Genomic DNA, 23,358 nt, shown 5'->3' with positions numbered 1-23,358 from the left:
GAAACCCTGAAAGAGCGTACATGCTGGCTTTTGACATCTGCCACTATTTGGTAAGGTTTAAATGTTTAATGTTTTAAAAAGTTTTGAAAGATGCTTATATGATAGAAACGATTTGAGTGCTATATATCTTACTCATACGATATAGTAACACATAAAGACACTTAAAATTTACTTTTAGAAAATGTTTTCCTTTAATGCTGAGGATCGTGCTTATTGATTCCTTCTGACAATTAAAAGTGCCTTCATGTGATGTTTTATTTCTTATCTATTTAATTAAAATCAGCAGTGCAAAACTAAGGATTTTGTTCCCCCTCCTGATTTGATTTTGAGGCTAATAGTCAATTTTATATTCTACTTAAGGTTTTTAATTAGACATAGGTTCTCTCTCTACATGCAACATTTAAAATTGTATTGTTCACTTGAAGAATTTCTACTTGAGTTCCTGAAAATGAAAAAGCCAAATAAATTTCATCAATTCAGATTCCAACATATAATGACAGCTTTTTGTTTGACAAAGGATATTTTCGTCTACTTAATGCAAACCCATCAATACATGCTGTGTTTCTAATCTGTGATTGGCAGGGCAGTCAAAGTGTTAGAAAAGTTAGAAAAGTTTAGTTTGTTTTGTTTTACAGCAGTAAATACCTATAAAACTTACCCTGACAACTGGGGCAAAGAAACATGACCCTCAACTAAACTCTGGTTTGTTGCTTGTTGTCAGTGTATTGCTAGGGAAAGGTTTGCATTAACAAGTGAGTTTGTAAAACAGACAGCTGCAAGCTACTGGACAATCAGTAAACAGTCAAAAATAGAATCGACAAAACAACAACCAAATAGTCCTGGCATTCTAAAATATAATTCAAGTGACCTTTCAATCATAAATCTGACAGTGTCAGTCCTCTGTTTCTTTTAGTTGGTTGTGTTAAAACAAAATGCAAGCTGTTTATCCCTCCACAGGGCTAAGATGCATCCTGAGGGTAATATGACATTTTGTATTGCCTCCAGCGTCTGGAAATCTCTGCCGTACCCTGTCAAACTGTCTGGGATAGCGTTAAAAAATCTGCCTGAAGGCTATTTGAAAGGTGTGCTCTATGGATTTTTTAATCTCATTACTTTCACTGTTATTAAATAAAGAATACAATATTTAGCAGGAGTCTAGTTCCACTGTACGGTATGCAAATACATATATATATATATATATTGTTTTTATTAATTAATAATTAATTATGTTTCCTATTTATAGTAAATATTTTTCTTTTAACAAACATCCTTCTAAGAAAGTGGAATTCACCTAATTATAATAGTTTTTTATTAACTATGGAACATTTAGCTACATTTAGCTTTTCTCTTATAGGACCAGGACCTTCCCTTTTTATGATGGAGATGGAAAATAAACAAGCCTTCATTATTTGATCAAATTCAGCCAATTACATTTAATCAGTCCTCCAACACATATTGTACTTTATTTTCCTTACAGAAGGCATACAGTAACCTAAGTTAACATCATTGTTAGGTGTAGTTATAAGCTGAAACAAATTGCAATAATTTTTTATGACAGCTGATAGTAAATATTTGCTTTAAAATGCAGGAACCAAGTTTTAAGTTTTAAGTTTTAAATTAATATAAATTACAATGACAAGACAAATACAGATATTCTTTGTTTCATTGCAAACCACATTTATGGACATGATTTATACCATATTTTTCACAGTAGTTTTCTTTCTTTCTCTTGTATATTCTTGTGTATTTCTTTAAATTAACAATGTTCCCTAACCAATTAACTATAGACCACTCACTAGACAGCACCCGTTGCTATCTATAGGTCAGATAGTAAGATTATTCATTTGTACTTTCATGCCAACTTAGTTTTCACCCGATTAAACTAATCAGCAATTTGTGCTGAGATACTGACCCTAGAGAAACAATTACCGCCAGGTATCACTAGGCACACACAAAGAGTTGATTAATGGCAAAATATACCATAAAGTATTGGTGTATTGAATTGCAGTAGTGAGAAACATAAGCACACAACGATGCAGTTAAATGCCCACTAGGTGATTGTTCTTAGAATTAGATGCCTCATTTACTTCATCACAGTGTAATTTTAACATTTGCGGTCTGGTAATCCTGTTAGGGTAGTGTTCTCCAAACCATGCATCCGAGGGCCTCAATCCAGCAAGTTTAATTACTGTTTAATGTATTTTATTTAATCATTAATTGCTCTATACCTAGAAAAGGGTTAAATTTGTTCACTCAAGTGACTAATTAGTTGAATTTTGAGCTCATGTGGAATGAAAGGCGATCCTGTGGCTATATATCCTGGATTTGAAAAGCACTGCTAGTTTTTATTTAACTTTGTCAGTCTGCTAACTCGTCAATACTTATTGTTACACATATTTTATATTTCCCAGATTAAGTGAATCGTTATCTTACTCATACAGTGTAGGGTTTCAGCTTGATGTGGGGGATACTGGAGCACGTTCTGGGCCTTGTTAAAACATCATGTCACTTGGGTCCTTGTTGTTCACTGTTACAATTACCATTAACTATAATATTTTGCTGTGCTGTGTCGAGTACTTACAAAAAGCTCAATTAAGTTTGCAGTAGTGATGGGGACGTCCGCAATGCACATGGCACCTCAGCCTCCAACACAGTATCTTGCAGAACACAAGCTGAAAGTATTATGTCACTCAAATGCTTTTTCATTGCCATGTGATCAAAGGTCTTAACATGTCAATTTTGTCCTTAAATTATAATGTTAAGAATAACAAAACAAGAACATAGTTCATTTATCTCGCCCAATATACATTATCCCTCTGGTGCAGAAGATGTGTATTTGTCACATTTCAATTTTGCTACATGGTTATCAGTAGGCAGGTAATTCATGCCCTAAAACACTCTATTGATTACTGCTAGATTAGCTGTTTATTTACTTCTCTCAGTCAACAGACTTTCCTGGCCATCCAAATTATAGTTGACCTACACTGAGTGGCCACTATATTAGGTACACCTCCCCTCTCCAAGAAATAGACTGTGCAGTCAGTGACATCACGTGTTCAGACTATGCTATTTAAAGCAGGTAGGCAGGCACTCAGGTATTATGTGTGTGTGCAATTCAGAGGGAGAATGGGCAAAACAAAAGATTTAAGTGACTTTGAACAGGATATGGAGTTGGCACCACATGCCCCAGTATGAGTATGTCAGAAACAGCAACCCTGTTGGGGTTTTCACACATGACACACGTCAGAGGTGTATCGAGGATGGTCCACCACCCGAAAAACATCCAGCCAATGGCAGTCCTGTGGTTGATGAAAGAGGCGGTCGGAGGCTGACGCAACTTGTGCAGACACAGAAGGGCTACAGTCAGTCGAATAACAGCTGAGTAAAACTGTGATGCTTGAAAGAGGCGTATCAGATCACGCAACCTGATGACCTGACAGGGTTTCAATCAGTGTATAAGACAATTTAATTTCCATATTACAGTGATCAACAACTCTAGGGCAAACCATATTTCTTCAGAGTTTTGTAGCATATGGAGCTTAGAAGTGTACCATGTTTGATTGTTATAAGGTGCGATGTGTGTCTGCAAGGCAAGGTGGTAATATGCCTGTCTTACTACTCAAGCAAGTTGTCTGCCATGTTCCATCTTCACACCTGAAGGACTCAGTCAAAATATTCCCCTGACTGGCTACATGAAGAGCCATTCAATTCAGTTAGGTCCAGAACACAAAAGTTCTTGAACAGTCAATGCTTGCAATTTCTTAAGGGTTACTGAACTGGTGGTATTATATACCAATTCAGAACAAGCCAATGATCTATAGAGAAAATTAAATTAAAAAACCTGTAAAAATTAAAACATAAATAGCCTTACAAACCAACAACTAACTCCACGAACTAGGAAAGCTATGCACCTGCAGGTAGCTTTCAGTAGAGCTTTGAATATAAAATACACAGTCTTTGACTTGCCCTGCAGGACCAAGATACAAATGTTAGTATGCAATGTAAGATGTGGTGCAGCTTATTTCTTCAAGGTTTTGCCTCATTTTCCTTAGTGACTGTAGCACTTGGAGTGCAAATGTTTTTTTCTCATTAAACACACTGCAAGCGAAAATGGGCACAACTTAAAGCTGGCAAATAAAACAGGTCTTTAAATTAGAATGCAAGGTCAATTTATTTTTGTTTGCTGCCATCCAAGGCCGAATGAGTAAAAGGATTTCTAAATTGGCTTAAAACAGAGTTTGAATAATTCATCTTACTTTAATGGAGGATTAAACTAATCCATCCATATGTACTATGTTTGTTTCAATAATGCAATGTAGTTTGACACAAAGACTCAAGCAAAGTTCTGTGAAGTCCAGTACATCATACACTTTAGCACTAATGAATATGGTTCATGAACAGAAAACCTTGTGCTGCTATTAACAATGTGTCTGTGTGTATAAACATTTAAAGCATCAATTTTTATAAATGTGTATATATTTAAAAAAACATTCAAGATCTTTCAACCAATGATGTAATTTCTGGAATCAGCAAGGTTGGCTGAAGGGTCTGTAATAATCTGAGACTTTTATTTTTATAAGACAGGAAGTGAAATCCCCTTATTACCCTGCAAGTGGGTTGCAGAGTCTCATGTGGGAATACCACCTTTTCAGTTTGGGACAGTCTTTCCATTTCAAAACTGTCTAAAAGAAAACCAAAGCAGAATTCACATCCGCAGTCCTTGCAGATATTTTCCGTTACCTTTCCTGGGGAAAATCTACTACAACATTTCAGTAGCAGATACGCTTGAAGTTTGAAGTTGAAAATTTAAATTTCAGGAGAGGGGTTGGACCCTAATCCTGCCAACAGCACTACGGAGCTCAAACACTACTTTCCCAGCATTCATAGCTTTCCAACCATCCACCCTCCCCAAACACCACCTTTGAAGCGAACTCCCTGGCTAGTCCTCACTGTGGGTGGGTGCCAATGTGTCGTCCACATGGCCAGGTCATCATGTCCTCAGCCAAGCCAGCTCAATCCAAATTTACAAATATTACACTCAGTCCATCAAAGCCTTATTAAGGTTCAGCCAAAGCTCCTGAAATCTAAGAGAACTACATTCACAATAAAATATATCTAATCTGTACAAACTCAAGGGTACCTTCATTCATGAAAACTAAATTACGGTATTATATATAAAAATCCTCTGAGCAGGAAAAATACATTAGTAACACATTACACTGAAGTGCACTCCTGGAACAAGTCTGAAAGCATGGTAATAGAACAAAATATATATTTATTTTTTAGATCACATAAAATAAGAATACCTTATGTTGTGCAGCTCAGGATTCCTGATCTTAGCATCAATATCATAGATGAAGTGCTCTTGGGTGATTGTTATACAGTTGTCCATGCTTTCATTTTTGATGATTGTGACTACAGGGTAGCCCATCTGCAGTGTCCACCGATCCATCACTTCTTTTATGTTGATGTCCTTCCCTTCCTTCTGCATAGCCTGGAGGGCGGACAATCAAGCAGAGTGGCTAATGAGCATTCAAATTACATTGCATACGGACATTATGAGGCTCTTAGTGTACACTATCGGTTTCAATGGAGAGTAATTCAACACACTCCTGCAAATTTGAGCCCTGGTTAAAGACCATATTCAGGAATCTGCGGATTCTTTATCAAAGTGTGTTTAAAATGTGGGTTATATAAGCATATAGGCTCATCAGACTTACAGCTTAGAAAGACTTTGAAGCAAAATACGCACGAAACCTCTGTATCTCCAAGTGCATCAGCACTGCACATAAGAGGCATTTAATCAATCATGGGTAATGAGCCAACGCTTCTGGCAGAATCGTAACTTAAGTTGATTTTAACTTTAACTGAAATTACCCCTATTTTCAACACATTCCTAAGACCCAAAATCTATTCAACATGATCAAGCAAACTGTAGCGGATAGAAAGATGCAAAAGTCATTATTTATAAAAAGGGTATTACATCAGTTACCTGGCTAAATGTTTTCTGGGATTATGCATAAAGCCTGCTTTCTGTTTTTCATGGATGGAAGAGGTTATTACTGTTACAGTTAAAATACCTGAATGTATTGTTTATACACCCCTGCCATGTTATTACTGATATTCAAAAAAACTCTACAAGCTCTAGAGGAGCGTTAAATAAGTAGAAATATAGATGAGACTAATAATACTAATCTTCATTTAATTTTTATCAGGATCTTCAAAATCATCTTAAATATTTCCCTAATATGTTTAAGCATTTATTAGAGATTCTAAGATCTCTCAACTTTCCTATGGGGAGAATTTTAACATCATGAAGACTTGATTTTATTCACTTAGATTGGAATTTGTTACATCCCCCCATACTGAGTATAATTAATTTTTACCATCAAACATGACATATTTTGCTGTGGTGACTTGGCGAGTGCTGTTTAGTAAAATGGGATTGTCGCTTGATTTATCCTTATAGTGGATTTATGATCAGAGAGGAAAAAAAGTAATGCAGAATGAGAACATTCTGCCACATGTTATGCAGAATCCTTTTATATTTCACATTTATTTTCTGGTAATGGTATGCAAACAGCATACTGCTCACAAATTAATGATCATTTAATCAGTGCTATCTAATACATCATTACCTGAGAGATAATAGTTTGAATTTATCCAGTCTTCTAACCCTTACAAAAATCATTACAGAACACATAGGCCAGGATCATGGAGAATTGTAAAGTATGATGAACTGCTTTATTCTTAAAAACTGCTTACAGATTGTCAAAGTAAATTGGATTTCATGAATAGCTAATGAAATCCTTGAAAATTAGTATTCATAAAATCTGCTGGGATAGATGGAAGAGGGAGCTGGATTTACCAATAGGAAATACACCTGCCAAAAATGATACCTTTCTTCTCTTTCTAAACATCACAAACAGAAACAATGCCATGTTTTTACCGGCACTGATTTTTGCTTGTTGTGACAGAGAATACAATATTTTTTGTGATCATGAAAAATGTATTGCTCTAAAAGTGCTGAACAAACAGCAGTGCCTATGCGAAGAACCGCATTCGTGTAAAAAGAGTCTAGATTATACAAAATGACAGGTAACTGTAGTACGATTCTGTGGTCATAAGTTGGTGGTAACTTTTGCCTGACTTAAGTGTCATCTAAAATAAATGCTGAGGAGTAAGTGCACATTTTATCTTCCTTCTATGATAGTATACGATTTGAGGTACAGAGCTTCCTTTTTTATCATCCCACTTCCATTCATATTAATGGAAATATGAGCATTGTGTGGTTTGAAGATCTCTTTGGACTTTTCATTGCTAATGGCAAAAAGTCAAATGTTTAGTCTAATACCATCACTTCGCTATTCTCTCATTCAATGCTGGAGATTTACGTTCTGCCAGCCAGTCCAGTGGTTAAAACAAGGATGAATATATTTTTCACAGTACAATGCAGAATACAATGAATGTACTAACTATTAAGACAGAATTTAGAAAAGCCTTCTAAATATTATGTATAGCACTCTTGATCTTTATCTTTAACAGTCTTTTAAAATACTTTTTCATATTCTACACCCTGCAGTCTGCGCAGCCTGAGAGGTTTGTCAGCCAGGTTTGTTCCAACCCTGATCCCCAGACACACAATTTGATTATTTATATTTATATCAAACATTCATTATCCTTTTATCTGTATAACATTATCCCATTATAACAATGTATCTAACACACTGCAGTTTTTGATATGGGTATTCCTGAAAATTCACTTTTGATAACCTCATCATCAATCTCATTTAGAGACCAAACTCCAATTTAAATTAAATCAAGCCTAAAACCAGCATCCCAGGGAACTGTATCAGTCAGCATGTAACATACTCTCTTCCTCAATCCTGGTAATACGATGGGTAAATTCTCCCATTAATAACCAATAGAACTTGCTGATCTGCAATCTGGTTGTCTTGGGAGTATTTTAATTTTACAGAAAATAAAAACAAAAGTCGTTAGATTAAGCTTGACCTTGGAAACACAAGAAACACATTCCAGGATGTCTAGCTTTCTACATTATATTTAATTTATTTATTTTAATTTGTCAAGTAATTAGACTTTAAAGGCATGACCAAAGATTACCTCAGAGAACTTGTTCCATAAGTCATCTCTCCCAGCGTTTCCATACATATGGGTTGTCAAGAAATCCTGAAATATAAGAATATAATGGGTTGATTTAGGAAAGAAAGTTTTAAGGTGGTGAAAATGAACAAACAGTAATTAAAGGCAACAAAGAAAAGTGTATCTTAACATATTTTATTTTCCGTTAAGGGGAAAAAATGCGCTGTTTAGGATTTAGAGAAAGTGAAGTCTGGATCGCCAAGAGGTTGCCAGTGTGAATCCTTGCATTGCCATTTTTACTGGCTTTGAGCTGCTGGGGTTGGTTTGGCTCTTGGATTCTCGTATTTCATGCATTGGCACTCAACTGTGTTCTTGCTTTCATGGTGCAAATAAAAACTCTGGATGGGTGAGTTATGCCAATGTTTTGCAGCATATATGTGTTTTATGTGCTTGCAGCAAGTAAATAGGGTTAAATCAAATGTCCTGCTTCAAGTTTGAGGTTATAATTAAGTAAAAGCATACAAACAGTATTTACTCTTTTTCATTTGTAAAGAAACCAAGGCCTAGACAAAATAAAAATAAAATGACCTACCCACAACTCATAAAAATAGTGGCTTTTGACAAGAAATCAGACTACGGTAGGATACAGGTTTAGACTTTGAGTTTTGCAGGTAGGTTGAAGTTTTGATTGGGTCTATCCTCAAGTCTCATTTGTATTTGCTGCACTTATATTGTTTCAATATTCTGGAAGACTCCCAAACCAAGTGTCATTAAGAACAAACATCTTACAAGGCATGAGATTGGGAAGGGCTCTGAGGGTTATATGAATGGCACAGAATATGATTTTACAAGAAGCTGACTCCCTGAATGAGTATTTATGTAGAATACAGTATATACTGCATGTATTTAAAAGCAATAAGTACATTATACACTTTCACCCACAAAGACTACAAATAAATGAATACATTAATGATTAAATAAACACATACATACATACATACATACATACTTACATACATAATCATGAACAGCTACATTTACACAATGAGTGCTTCTCCATAAAGATATGTATTTGTATAAGATCTACAGTACACACTCTGCCTTTCATTTATTCTTGACAAATGACTCGTACCAACAAGAACATTTTATCTTGATTCTGTAGGATTAGAGTTGCAGATTATGTCCTGCAGGTCTACAGTGAAGCTGGTATACCCTCAGGATGGAAAGATGCTGATTAATTTAGTATCATACTAGATTTTGTGTGTAGAAATCACATGTTTTATCAAAGGCTCAGTAGTAGTAGCTCAAGTTAGTTCTAAATTACAAATGCTACAGAATGCTAAAGAAATTACACCAGTACTATTTTTTAATTCTGACACCTGCTGTTTCTAATATTTCTGAATATTACATTTCCTAACCAACAACAAACAAGGGGTCAGATTAGGATGGAAAATTATTTCCAGGATAAAATGACACCTACGGTTCTCCCTATATATGCAAACTGAAAAGACCTGTTTGGATAAGGCTAGTTATGAGAAAGATAGCAGAGTGCATGACATCGTATCTCACGAATCTCTGCCTGTACTCTGTTTCTAATCAAATCTAAAATCCATTACAGTGAAGGAGAAAGGTATTGAATTTCTAATCAAATATTCCCATTTACTTAACTAAATAATAATACAAATTGAATCAACCTTATCACATCTTGAATTCCTACACTACTTAAAGCCATGGCCATACTGATTTGAGGAAACCTGTTTTATACGTATAGGGTCAGACCTAATAAAAACTTTGACCTACTTTCCAACTGCAAATTCAAATTCCAATATATGAAGGCGGTGGCTTTTGATTGGATAGAAGATTCCTCTTTCAACCTAATGTAAAATCACTATTGAGTACTGCATTTTCCATTTGTAAAAGGTGGGCTGGTGGGACTATGGTCCATCGTTGAACTATATGAACCTCTCTATATTGATATTTTATTGTAATAGTCTTCTGCTTCCAAACCATGAGAGGTAACAGAAACTAAATTAAACATGATTTAGCAACCGCAAAAAATGAATTTTCCAATTCCGTGGCACAATAATTAGTAAATAATAAGTCATGGTTCCACACCTGAGAATTATAGAAAATGTGTGAGTAGAAAGCCAGGCTGAAATTAAACTATACTTACAAAATAGATCAATTTCACTAGGTAGAAAAAGAGATGCATTCATTGGTTCTAATGAGTTCCTACATCTAAACATATTCTTTCTATATATTTTAACTCAATAAAAGTAAATACAAAAACGTTGCTCCATATATTAACTGTTTTCAGTTACAAGGCACACATTGTCAAGGCATGCAAGGAACTACTAAAACTACACTTGTATTGTAGAAGTGGAGCTGAATTATAGACAGAATGTCTTTTACAGATGCCTTTAAACTCATTGAAACAGCATAATTTAGATGGGGTGAAATGAACTGTAAAATCTGAAAGCTTCATTGCGAATCACCAGCTGATCACTAGACATTGGACAACCCCTATTGAGTGAGGGGAAGTAAAACCAAAATGAGTCAGTTCATACACGGTTTAAATACATGAGATCTGACAAGGAATCCATGCCTTAAAATCATGCTAACATGTACCACTTAGCTTTCATTATTGTATTGGGCTACTCAAATGTTAGGGAATGTATTCAAATTCCTTTATCAACAAAAATCAGTAGACTGATGATGTGAGACATCCGCTCCAGGAGGACAGAGTTATAATTGTCCGTTGGTTTGTTAGATCCCCTGGACGAGAGTTTTGCTGGGGACTGAGGACATGTGTATACAGCAGATGACTCGGGGAAAGAGTTGGAAGTGCTCCACACAGACACGATAATGAAGCCAAATGCCCTTCTTTCCTCTGCATTTGGAAACCCTTCTTTCCCAGTTTACAGATACCCTTAGGTTAAACAGAAGTTCCAGGCTGTCATCCTGGATTTATACTGTTTTGGGACAGAATTTCAGTGGAATGGTATACAAAAATATAAATAAATAATAACAAGAACAAGAATATCATCTTTGGTTCTGTCTTCATTTATTCTAACAACAACAATAAAAAATGTTAGTCTAAGTATAGTTTATGCATTTGTTCTGACATGTGACTAATAACTACTGTACAAATATAGCTGCATACTTTCAACCTTTATCTCTACTTTCAATACCTGCCATTAACGCTGCACTTATTTTGTTAATCCATGTCCGTTTCCCAATTTAATCAGAGACCTACTGATGAATCACAAAATACACCTTCAATAAGAGGCAGTACTGTTTATCGACTGAACAGCTGTTCTTTTCCTTTTTAAAGTAAAAAATATCAGAGTAAAATTAGATAACGAAGATGACAAACCTTTTGTTAATTCAGTCCATATGTTTCTTTTGATCCCACTAACATGTAAGGACCTCCTTGCATTAACACCCCTTATAATATATCTGGCAAATAACTGTCTCCTTCTGCTTCGTTTCTTTTTTTTTTTTCCTCTTTTTCGATTTAGATTGTTTAATTTCTGAAAATCATACATTCCCTGCCAGCAAGAGAGCTCAAAGGATTACAGATAAAAGATACCTGTACATTAGGAGATTTAAATGTCTCACAGGAAAGAGCATAATACCCCTCAATGAATTGTGACATTCTGTGGCCCTTGAGGCAATTATACACCTTTGGCACATTTCAGAAATGCAATGATAATTGAGACTAAATTATTCACAGTGTAAAAGGGAAGCAGGACATGTACTCATCCATGAAAGACTTTATTTGAACCCCTTTTCATTCCGTAGGGATTACACAAAACTTGACCTATTTATACTTCAAGACAGGATTAACCAGTACCTTTGATTTTAGTGTGTGTAATCAATTTAAGAAAAGACAGAGCTCTAGAACCTGCAGCTCAAAGTTATATAATTTTGCACTTTGTGTGGATTTGAAGAGATCAAGATCATTAAACAGATACAGCCTCACCTTCGTGTAACCAATCTGAGAGCTTATCTTTGAAAAAATATTTTGAATCAGAAACAAGATATGCATGTCTGGTTTCATTTCCCAGTCAGCTTAGCGTTATTGGAATGGAGTTTCTTATTTTTTTCAGTGGCAGGTTTCAGGAGTTTCTCGATACATTTTGATTAGTCAGAGTTATTACACCAAAATTTGATCTGATCCCCAGACACAGCTTATTCAAATTGCTCACTAAGAACTGGTAAGATTGATTGCTCTTTCCCCTTTTTGTGTAATTGTACTGTAGGTGAACATCAATTTACTTCAAGGAACTTTTGTGAATGCCACACAGAGACATGCATAATTCATAATTTACTGTTGTTCACCATAACAGAGTTTACGCTAAACTGATAAAAACAGAATAATATAAATTTCACAGAGCAAAACCCTGCTTTTTATGAATGTCATTGAGTCGACATCGAAATCGAGTGTATGGGGATTGTCTCGTCTCTTTTTTTTTTTAATGAATTAGTAAGCAAGAGTTTATTCAGCTCAGCATAACTCTTCGTAGATGCCAAAACTGTGATAAAGGAAACTGAAAATTGAACTCATGGATTAATAATGTGTTTTAGATATACAGTTTAATTGATGCACTGTATTATATGAGTGCAATAGTGTTGGCAAGTACTAGCCTACTAATACTAATACTAATTTTAGTAACTTTAAAAATTGAGAAGTATACCAATCATGGCTACTGTAGACGTGGACACAGTATTTCTTAATTAGGTTCCTTTTCTGGAGAGGGGGACACTGTTTGGCAGTCAACAAAATAATCAAAACAATTAATTTTATCCTCTGTGGGTCTGACTAACTTGTTCGCGACTAACGACAAACTAAGACAGGTTGTACAGAACAAACCCTGGGCTGATGCCTGTCCTGGCCCAGTTACGGTGAGGATAGGGTGAACTTCCTCTTATAGATGTTAATAAACACAAATACCCTATTTAAGACATCGATTTTACTCACCTACTAGGGGAAATCATATTAAAGTTAAATACTTCATAGCGAGACAGAGCAACTCCCAACCTACCCAAGGCAGTTTGACAGCAATTGCATGGCTTTAGGTATCTCCAGAAGTGCTCCCAAGGGACCATCACAGAGCTAAACCCCAACTGCCTCCAGCTATCCAACTGCCATCCTTTTATACTTTGAGGCAACATCCCTGCACCGATTGGGCCATGTCAGGTTCTGGGAAACTTTTTCCTAGGTTCAGTCTAGCTCTGTCACACAAGATAGCAGATAAGACTACATCTCAAGGACATCCCTTCAGCAGTAATAATTATGTTAAGTGGTAGTGTGATCGTATGACACTTTGAGACGGAAAGGGATTTTAAAGTAGCCTTTAAACGGAAAGATATTAAAATTTTAATCAGGCATTATTTACGTTGCCAAAAATAGTCTCTTTGCACTACTCTAAATACCTCAAATAAAGGCTCATAACACATTTGCATTCACCTTTGTTGATTTGCTGTTTTTAATAAGATATTCTCTGTTTATCTTTTGTTAAGTATTAATGAATTATAATTATACTGGTAAATATGTTTGTATTTAAACAAAACATCCTAAAACACTGAACTGGAATTTAAAGTAGCCATGATTGTGAAGATAGTTATACTTTAAAGTTGTCAAAGTTACTAAAATGATAGAATGGAACAGAAAAATCACAAATACTTTACTTATACACTCCTACTTACACATCAGTATAAACCAATAACGTTTGGGACTATGCTAGCTCCCCTTTAAGGATATATGCTTACATGAGTTATTTTTATTTCTATAGTACAAAACAAGTGCATTCAATTATTGTCAGTGTGCATTACTTCTGTAATTTTTGAAACGTGAAAATGATGTCTCAGGTTACGGAAATTGCCTATTGTCTGATTCTTTGGTATTTTAATTACCGAGATTTCAAAGTGGATCCAGATAACGGCACTTGAGCCAAAGAATAGGAATCAAGAGTCGTGGATGTATTCAATTCCTAAATGTCTTTCACTCTTTTTCATTTGAACGACTCACGAAGCTAAATTAAAGCAATTAGAAAGCACTGGCAAACAGCACAATATACAGTAATAATATACCCTTTGTGTGAAAATACCTCAAAAACATTTTGGCCTTAATCAAGTCATAAAACTCTGACGATAAAGATGTATTTTGGCAAGAACGGGTCTCAGGAAAAACACATTAGTCCAACAAAAAAAAAGCCATTATTTCTGTAATGTCATATGTGATGTCATGCTGTGTGAAGTGTGTGGGGACCACCCAAGGGGATGCCCTTCCCCAAATCCCGGGGGAGGCAAGTTAGTTGTTCATTTTAAACTCTTTGAAAGTAGCTTGAATGCTGAATGTGGAAATGTTAGTATAGCTAATGTATTGTTGGTTATATGCAGCTGACTTAAATTTCTGGTCACTTTTGCAAGCAGGTTATATATTTTCATTGGTTAAAGCACATAAGCATTGACAATATACCTCTTATTATTGTATGAAGCAATATGAAAGGTGTTACTAGGATAAGCACTGTGGTTTTGGTACACCAGTCTAACAATAAAAAAAAGGCTGACTGCTTAGATACACAGTTCACATGCTTTTGGCAGCACATTTGAGTTAAAAGGGAGTGGTATCTTACTGATGTACAACAGAGGCTGTCCTGTAAGAGGCTGCTATAATTAAACATATCTAGGAAGCAGAGTTGTCTTCTCCAGCAGGTGTCTTTGGCAGCTTGGATTTACTTGTTCAATACCTGTACACCCTTCTGGCAAACCCACACTGCTGGTGGCCACTTTTCTTTCAGGGAATTCAAGTCTAATCATTCCATGACTCTGGATTAAGATGCAGGGATGATAAAAGGTTTATCCCTGAATGAATTTCAAAAATAAATATCCGTTTCCAGGATATGCATCTCTAATACCTTGTCCTTATGGCAACAGCCTGTCCCTTTGAGAATATTCAGAGGCTTTACACAAATAATAAATAATTGTATTTGTAGCATATGTAGTGCAATGTGGTGTTTACATATTCTGCATTGCTATGTGTGTTGTTTTATTCATCCCTATGATAATATTTGTGTAACACTATGGATAAGGGTGATGTGTTTAGGCTGACTTTGACATTTTCTAGAGACAGCTTACAAATATTACTATTTTCTTACCTCCTCTGCAATAGTCAGACAAATGAAATGAACAGACACTGTAATTGCATTGTTAGATTTTAGAGAAATGCAAATCTGAGTTGGCCCGAGAACCACAGTATTTTCTTTCAGCTGAAGTTATTAATGGCTGGGAATGAAGTGCAAGATGGAAACATTTTAATCTTTCACAATGAAATACAGTAACAAAGAAATTATACAGTAAGCTAAAATAGCACCAAAAGGAATGTGCTCTAAGAATAATAATCCGAGAAGGCTTCTACCCACTTGCCAATCCCCCCATTCAAAACCTGCTGCATAGCACAACATGTACAATTAGTTAGACAGCACAGTGAATAGGCTATTTATTTTCTACATACAAAAGATAAGAGGACATTCAGGCTGTTCTTTTCCAAAACAAAAACTGATCCCAGAGCCACCCTGGATAATCTAAATATGCTGGCTCAATGTCACCAACTATAGGGCAGCCACACTGATTGCACTGGCCCAGTAACAAAGTCAAATAACCACTGTTCAACATCACTACATAACCAGTGACATTAAATCAATGCTCGCCCCTCACTGCTAGATGGCAATGGAACAAAGTGTTATTTATGCAAACACAGATGTAAGGCTTGACACTGAGCTTGTGGTGACACTCTGGCCGCTCTGCTGAGAGTTAGCTGCATTCAGCATCACATTAAGCTAGTCGTATACCACAAAATGCCCAAACATTACTGGTTGCCTGGTTCCCCCCGGCTGCTTTATCTACTCTCGCTCCCAAAGCTCAACCTGTTTTTGCCATTCAGACTGGGACTCTCCACTTCAGATTCAGATTGTGCGTCTGGGTACCTGGGGTTGCATTCACAACCTATTGTTTTATGTTGTTTGTGGTTGCTGCCCCAGAAAGTCCACAGTAATCATGTGTGCGTAAATTGCATGCAATATATGTTTACTTGATAGTATAATGTCCATGTTTTACCATTGATACCAAGCATCTCCTCATGCTATGTTACCTTGGTAAATGTATCATAGGAGTTGTGCACTTTTACTACAGTTTTGCCATACTTTTACAGTGGTTTCCAATGTGTTCAACACGTCTTCACTGTGCTCTACTGCACTTGAGCATAAGTAAACTATGCCTTAGAAAGCTCTGTTGTGGTATATCATGATATTCCCACAGCCCAGTGTAGTAAAGCAATTTGAAGACATAATAAAAGCATAGGTAATCACTATAGTAAAATGATAATACAGCCATGTGTAAAAGGCAACAATCTTATTGTATACGTACCAAAGTACACATGCATAAGGAGTTCTTTCATGTGAAAAGACTCACAACATGATGCATACGTTGTCACAACACAAGGCAATATAAGTTTTTAATAAGCTTTTGTGTATCATTCTTAAGTTTTCATAACATTACCGACTATAGTAACTTACCATAAATATGTCTGAAACGTGAGTTAAATGGCAACATCAACAGCTGAGTCAATAAATCACCCCAAGATATTCACTTATAGCAACATAAACAGGGCCCACTGAGCAAAGAAACAGTAATTTACTGCATTCTGCAATTCAATATCCACGTTTTAGTATATCTTCAGGATTTGTGTGAAGCCAAATCACTTGTGATCAAGACATCCTTGTCTTTATGTGCATTTTCAAAGTCTTCATCATGTGGCTTTGTCAAGATAAACAACACTATGTATGCTTTTAAAGACATGCGTGTGTAATTCTAAAGACAGATCATTCTTGAGACTGGCAACCTAAGTCACATCCAGAGTCTATCCTATAAAGCAGCTGAGGATCTTATTCTGTACTATGACATGGCGTTGCTTGAATGGTCCTTCTAACTCAATTAAACATTGAGAATTCAGATGAAATCCCCAGAAATAATCAAATGCATCTTGACAGAACCCCCAGTTAAGCATGTAAACATGTCAAGGAGCCACACATGGCACTCCACTGTGTGTAAAGTAGGCATGTTAAATGGCCCCTGTTATTTATGGATTGTCTCCTGTCTCTGGTCTCCTCTCCACAATGAAAGGTATACCTCAGTGCCGAAGAGACAGATAAAGAGTAAGTAATTCCCCACAAAAAGATTCTTATATGGTGTATTTATGTATGTTGTTGTTTTTGTCAACATAACTGGTATAAAATGTGTAGCATCAGGGCAATGGTTGTGTGTTCATGTGTTTGTGTGTCTGTGTGCGTGTACACATGTGCAAGTGTGCAGACTGAGTTGGAGGGGGTTTAGATGTAAGTGGGGTAGAAGCTCTGGACAAATCAGACAACAGCTTCAAAGAGAAATACCAACTCTGTGTAAGCTGCAGGCCTGGGGTGCCAAGAATTCACTGGCTGTAGCACAAGCACCCACAGGCAGTGTTAAAGAGAGCTACTCCAGTAAATAATTCTGCAAATAAATGATTTACAGTATCGCCACTGCTGCTGCCTGAATTATTCCGCACCCAGAGACATCCTGGAACAATTTAAAATATGCAGGGATATATTGTACTCTGAGATGCAAAAACGCTACAAGGATTATTACCAATCCTATGAGAGCTTCGGCTAGTCAATCTGTACGTAGGCCTCCTGTTAGGCAAAAGACGGTACATAGCGTCTGTATAATCCTTCAGAGACTTCCTATGTACACCTGCCCAGAGACTGAAAAGTACTTGAGCTCTTCCCTACTGAGCACTGCATATCATGTGGCTGTAAGTAAACAAAAGAAACCCAGGGAAAGGGACAGTGCATTGTGTTACAAGTGTGAGGTCACAGATTTTAGAAAAAGTAAACATTCACCTACATTCAAACCCATCTGGAACACGGACTGCCCCATGACGTTTGCAAGCATTCGGATCAAAGCAGCCCCCTATTAGAAAAATACAACAAATATTAAAAAGAAGACAGTGTAGAGTTATAAGGAAAGTATTTCAATTAAATTACGTTATTTTTCTTGCTAACATTCACATTCCTCAAAAAACCATACTGAAACAATTCTAATACAGCAATGCACCTTCTCAAAACAAGCTTGCTTGCCTAGCTGTTACTTTGCTACAAAGTGACAACATACACACAGTTAAACAAGATAATAGGTAAAGCAAGCAGCATCAATGGGTGTTTCAGATTCACTTGATACTATACACCATTTCCTGTACTGAAATAAAAATTGATATAAATATTCCAATTTCCAATTCATGACTGACTGTGGCCCACTATTGTGCACTAGCTAACTTGTTTATCTTTTTGACTGCAGTTCAAGTTGGAATAGGCAGCTGGAAGAGTACAAATTCAAATCCAGCCTGTGTCACTTGTCCACTGCAGGTGGGGGACATCTGGAGCTGTTTCAATCTGAAAACAAATAATCAGCCTGACAGCACTTGTCTCGGGGGACCATGTGTTGGATCGTCAGTTTCCAGTTCAGGAGGATAGCAGTATGTCAGGTTAAATCGCAAATGGTGTTTTTAAATTTGAAAAACATCTTTTATCTGTATAGGCCTGTGCCTTTTCTCAAAAATGTGATGGGAATGTATAATATTGTGATAACCTAAAAGGACCTTTGATTTCAAATAAAGGCCACTCTAACAACCATGGCCAGAGGAAATCCTGGCAAAGAATGTCGTTACACGTTTGCAACATATTGATCAGTTGCTTAAGACAAAAAAGAAAATCTACACATGTATTGAATTATTCATTTTGTTTTCTGTGGTGAGAACATAAAGAGTAAATATGTATTTTCCAGTCCGGATGTATGGTGACAACAATTCATGAGGAAGTGTTGCAAGTGTAACAATCATATTTTAATTTAATTTATTTGTGTTCTTTGCCACTGGTCTCTTCTCGAACAACTGTGATATCAGAATGGATAATCTCCTCTTTAAAATCAAAATTGCATAAAAATATATAATCCTACAGTAAAATGGCATCTCAAGATGTGCCTTTTTATAGCATCATATATCCCTTTAGGGACTTACTCATTAATTACCTTTTTTAATTGTCTTATGTTGTGGAAGTATCTAAAATATTTTAATGAGGAGTGTCTCAGAAGTACAGTTTTACCACAAATACTTAAGAGATGCAAAAAGACTGTGGGTTACTGCAGAAATATTTTACAACATTTCCTTCCTTTAATTATTAAAATATTGCAGTTTGGTTGTTTGTTCTGAGTATTCACTGAGGTATTCTTTAAAGTAGAATGATTAAACAGTGTGCAAGGAGGCTACCAAAAAAGGGAAGAACCCTCACCTTTTTATAAGCAATCCAGTCGAATACTCTGTCAATGTCTGTTGCCTGATACACCTCTTGGGATATGGGGTGAGAGCTGGCTAGGCCATCTAGGAGCATTACCTCATGTAGGACATCTGTCAGGAACCTTTGCTTCTCCTATAAAGATCACAAAGAGAGAAACAATAAGGTTTCAGGCCTTATTTTAGGAAGATCCATCCACAAAACCAGTGCTGTAGTGGTGACTGAATTAGTGGGTATACTCAAATTCCAAATTCCAAATTCCAATTCTTCTAAATGCATCACACATAGGCTCTTCTAAGATAATTCATTAACTGGGTTTGAGACCTTACAAGTCTACTATAATACCAATAAGATCCAATGCAATAATTAAAGTTCCATGTTGGTTTCCCTATTCCAAATGATTAATTTCACTCGATTACATTTAACATTTGTTTATTTTGTTAAAAGGACACATATGCCATTGGCAAACAGAGAACCCCTCAACTGATAACAAAATTAAAAAGTCAGCATTAGAGAACATCACTTGACTCATGTAGCACATGTTGTGAGCTTTGTGAGAAAAAAAAATACTAATGCTGGAAGAGTTTTGTTGTGGCTCAGCTGTGCTTTCACATATTTTTTTAAACACAGTATGTGTAGTAGTTAGTGTTTTTTTAAAGATTTCTTCTTTCACTGCAACAATACACCCTTCAGTCTTCTCCTCACCCACTTCTGCAATCCTTAAGTCAATCAGACTAGAATGGAAGTCAGCTGAGGCTTGCTTGAGGGCTATTAACAGCTCATTTGTTGTGAAAATTGATTTTGTGAACGTGTCAAAAAATAAAGAATGCCAGTTTTGTACCTTCTGGGAGAAATTAGGGAAGTAAAGACAGCCACGATGTGTGCATAATGTAGTTTGATTGCTAGTTCACAATGTTTGTAGAGGCGTGAAACGTCTTTCCACTGAGACTCTGTTTACCCGATTTGAAGAATATGAAGAATGCAGAATGTCCCTTAAAATGGCTAAAGATTAATCATCTTCCAGAACATTTTCTCCAAATTTGGTATCTGCAAATATGGATGACTACAACTCCCCTCTGATGTTTGAAAGGAACTGCCATTCGTTTCACAGGAATTACTTCATGACTACGTATTGCTCTTTTCGTGTATGAATTTGTAAGGGTATGCTGCCATTCTCTCATATAAATCATACAGAATTATTAACTTGTTTGTTTACTTTCTTGACAGGGCTTGGAACATGTGATGCCCAAAGTTGGTATCCCAGAAGACAAAAACATCTGTGTACTTCACTAAACAGGATAAAGAAGTCCAACAATAAGTCATAATTAGCTTTGTTAAAACCTCTTTTGCGGTGCTTACCTTTTAAACATCAAAGAGATACAAAAATAGGCAACCTATTTAAACCAGGTAGACTGATGGTAGAATATGCAGCGGATATGGCATACATTATGAGTGAGATAAACATCTATAGACAGTTTTTTTGTGTCTCTGTATATGGGAATGAATAACCTAATTCTATGCTAAGGTCTCTGCTAATGTAAAAAAAGCTATCTAGGTTTAAGATGTTGTACATGTAAAAGCACAAATGCATATAATATAATATAGTACTAATGTGGTTTCTTTGACCAGGTTTGGGTCACAGGGTAAATTATTAGCAATAAGGACAAAGTATTGCCATCTTTAATGCTCAGACTTGGAGTAAAGCATAATCCGTACTACAAGAAAATGTTGGAACCATGTTTGGTACAGGATTACAGTACTAGTGTGAGTGACAATGAGCAAGATTAAGTTTCCACTGTTTCACATGTTGCAAGATATAATAATTTATTTTAAAGAAAACACAAAACGAAGCTCAAAACACAATACAATCTGAGGTACCTAGTCCTTGGTGCTCTTGACTGCACAATTATGTTTGTTTTGCTATGAGCACTGACATGGAATAATAAAATTGCCATAAATCAGGCCATAAAGGAGCACACTGTATAAGAGTATCATACAGGAGTGTGCTCATGGTCCCTCTACATTCGTGGACAGTTGCTAGCGAGATGACATTGTAGATGGCTGGTTAACAGGGACAGTGGTGACTATTGAAACTATGGCTTATGACACTGTTTTGCAACCCAAAAACTCCTACACAAGTATAATCTCTGCTATGTTTCTTTTGGAACATGACAAATGCATAGTTGGGTCTGTGAGGAAGTACACTGCAATATTTTCGGTGTCTCTCCGAAAGCTAGGTTCAGGAGCAAGGCAAGCACTGTTTTTGTCTGAAAAGTTATTGAGCACCCTGGCGCAAGGGTCTTTTAAAAGGAATGTTGCTGCCAAATTTACCTTGCACTTGTCATTTGGCGCAAGGACTCAACATCAAATCAGACGTGTACCCAGCTCTCAATCCAATCAAAATCGTTCCCTTGGGACCGGACATTCCCATCAGCACTAGGGCAATAGATTATGCCTTTGCACTTGTTTTATCAAAACTGGGCCCATAGACTTCCAACCAAAAATAGACACCTTTCCATTTATTGGTTGATAGCGTTAATTAAATAACTATCAATTCAACCCATGTGACTCTGGACTTTTCAGAAGTTCCAAGTATATTGTTACAATAAGGACCACACCCAGGTATGGGAGAGGAAGTCAAAGTTTAAAAAAAGTAGAAAGTTAAATTGTATGAAAGATATGTCATAAACATAAGGAACCGCTGCATTTCTTGTTTGAATATTTATTTGAATCATAAGTAATTTTGGTAGAAGCATTAGTCTTAACAAAGACACACATCCAGATATATAAAAAACACCAGAATGCAAAGGATAATCTTATATCACAGCAGTGCTGTCAGGTGGTAATAATCCATATAAAAAGTGTTATCTGCATGAAAAAGTGCATTAATCCAAATTGACATTCTTACATGATCAAATCTGTAATCCCACTGGTCAGAGATTACAAATATATTATATCTGACAGCATTCTGAAAAGTGTATTACATAGGGACGAGTTTAGGTTTTAATCAAAATATTATGTTATTCTGCCACATAATACATTTGGATTTTACTTGTGGTTTGTTTTTTAATGTCCTAACCAAATAATCCTCTTGGGACATTCACGTTAAACTTTCCTTATCTGTAGGCAAAGCTGTCTACTTTCCTGACAACTGTATCTGATCTTGTTCAAAGCTTGTGACCCTATAATTTCCACTTGAAATTCATGAATTATAGTGAACTGGGGGAAAATGCATCTCTTCATCTGAACTTTCTGTTTTTCAGATGTTTTTACAGCTGCAGAAGATAGTTCCTCTAGTTAAGTTAGCGGAAAGCCCAACATGATACAGATAAAGTAATAGCCTATTAATGCTTGGGTCAGTAAATGCACATATTAGTATATTCATCCATATATTCAATTGTCATGGGTATTTCAATGGCTTTTACTACAAGCACTATCAAGACAGTTTATGTCCCTCAAGAGGTTTTGTGTTAAATTTAAATAAATACATAAATCACAGAGTCTTAATTAACAATTTTTTCCATTATTTGAAACAAGTAGACCGTGACTGCAGCATACAATTCATTCTAATGAAAAGATCTTTGCTAGGTAAAACAGTTTAGGAATGACTTGAAGGCACGTACTGGGGAGAAAATGGCACAAAAACTCCCACTACATTACAGTCTGGCAAATTACATTCTCATCAGATTTACTGTGTTGTCATCTGTTCTGTGTCAGACATTCATCAATTTTGTTGAAACTTTAATTATAATTGCTTTGCTATTGTATCTTGCCCTCTTCAAAGCAACCAGATTACCTTGCTACCCTTTGATTAGTGTCTTAAAATATTGTACGAAAAAGACACTTGCTTATGTATTTACTGGTTCAC

The 23,358-nt window shown here is 36.1% G+C and overlaps 1 protein-coding gene across 1 annotated transcript in view; it reads right to left on the bottom strand.

The window, feature by feature from the left end:
* LOC136771555 (thyrotropin-releasing hormone-degrading ectoenzyme) overlaps positions 1-23,358 on the bottom strand; it is a 133,253-nt gene that overhangs the window by 41,889 nt on the left and 68,006 nt on the right. The window contains exons 6-9 of the mRNA XM_066723926.1: positions 19,488-19,625; positions 18,049-18,114; positions 8,125-8,190; positions 5,307-5,494 (exon numbers count right to left, since the gene is read on the bottom strand). Coding sequence (XP_066580023.1) covers positions 5,307-5,494; positions 8,125-8,190; positions 18,049-18,114; positions 19,488-19,625 — 458 coding nt within the window. The remainder of the gene's footprint in view (positions 1-5,306; positions 5,495-8,124; positions 8,191-18,048; positions 18,115-19,487; positions 19,626-23,358) is intronic.

The sequence above is a fragment of the Amia ocellicauda genome, chromosome 15 (assembly GCF_036373705.1).
Source record: "Amia ocellicauda isolate fAmiCal2 chromosome 15, fAmiCal2.hap1, whole genome shotgun sequence".
In the NCBI taxonomy this organism is placed as follows: domain Eukaryota; kingdom Metazoa; phylum Chordata; class Actinopteri; order Amiiformes; family Amiidae; genus Amia; species Amia ocellicauda.
Note: the sequence above shows the minus strand (reverse complement) of the source record. Positions and strands in the feature narration are given on the sequence as shown.